Here is an 884-nt window from a genome sequence, read left to right on the forward strand (position 1 = left end):
TCCCCCCCCCCCCCCCAATCCTCCTCCTCTCTCTTCTCGTATATCATTCTTTAGCAACAACTCCAATCTTTGGCACTTATTTGAAATATTATCTTTGTTGAAAGTGTCGTAAAACTTATCTTAATGTTTTTAAGACGTGCTTAAAATACAACATTATGTAGTTTTTGTTGTTGTTGTTGTTTTGGGTTTTTTTATTTATTCGTTTGATTGTTGTGAGTTTTTTGGGGGTGGGGTTTTCTTTTTGGTTAGGTAATTTAGCTGTTTTATATTTTGTTTTCTTTAAGATCTCAAAATGCTGAAGAAGACCAGCTAACCTTTCAAAGAGCCCTGTCCGAGTCGAGCGTGCCCCAGTATCCCATCGATGGAGTGATAGTTCAGGCCGTTCATCCGCTGGTTGGCGTCCAGGATCCGCTGTGATGACGTCATCAGGTCCTCCGGATGGGACACCACACTGACCCCTGCGAGTCCTTGACCTTCGCCCAAACTCCTCGACAGAGGAGAAAACCCGAACATGGTCGCTTGTGATTGGAGCAGCTCAGTCGTTGTGACCATACCACAAATGACTTTCACAAAGAGTTTATGGTAGAGCGAAACAAAAGTTTCCTTGCCGAACTCCTCAATGAAATATAATTAGATAATGATAATGATGATTTTAAAAAACACTAGACAGGCTTAAAAAGAAGAAAGTTCTCACTGTAACGATTTGAACTCCTCAGTGAAAAATAATTAAATAATGATAATGATTATTTTAAAAACACAAACAAAGACTTAAAAAGAAGAAAGTCCTCCCTATAATAAAATACTGATAATAATGATTTTAAAAATCACAACACAGGCTTTAAAAGAAAAAAGTCCCCTCTGTACTGATTCTGCATCAGCCGGAG

General features: G+C 38.8%; 1 protein-coding gene across 1 annotated transcript in view; it reads right to left on the reverse strand.

Annotated features, from left to right (window-relative positions):
- Positions 1-513, reverse strand: part of LOC101860445 (homeobox protein 13) — a 72408-nt gene extending 71895 nt beyond the window's left edge. Inside the window, exon 1 of the mRNA XM_035972333.1 lies at positions 315-513. Coding sequence (XP_035828226.1) covers positions 315-513 — 199 coding nt within the window. The remainder of the gene's footprint in view (positions 1-314) is intronic.
- Positions 514-884: the final 371 nt, after the last annotated feature.

The sequence above is a fragment of the Aplysia californica genome, unplaced genomic scaffold (assembly GCF_000002075.1).
Source record: "Aplysia californica isolate F4 #8 unplaced genomic scaffold, AplCal3.0 scaffold00651, whole genome shotgun sequence".
NCBI classification, from domain to species: domain Eukaryota; kingdom Metazoa; phylum Mollusca; class Gastropoda; order Aplysiida; family Aplysiidae; genus Aplysia; species Aplysia californica.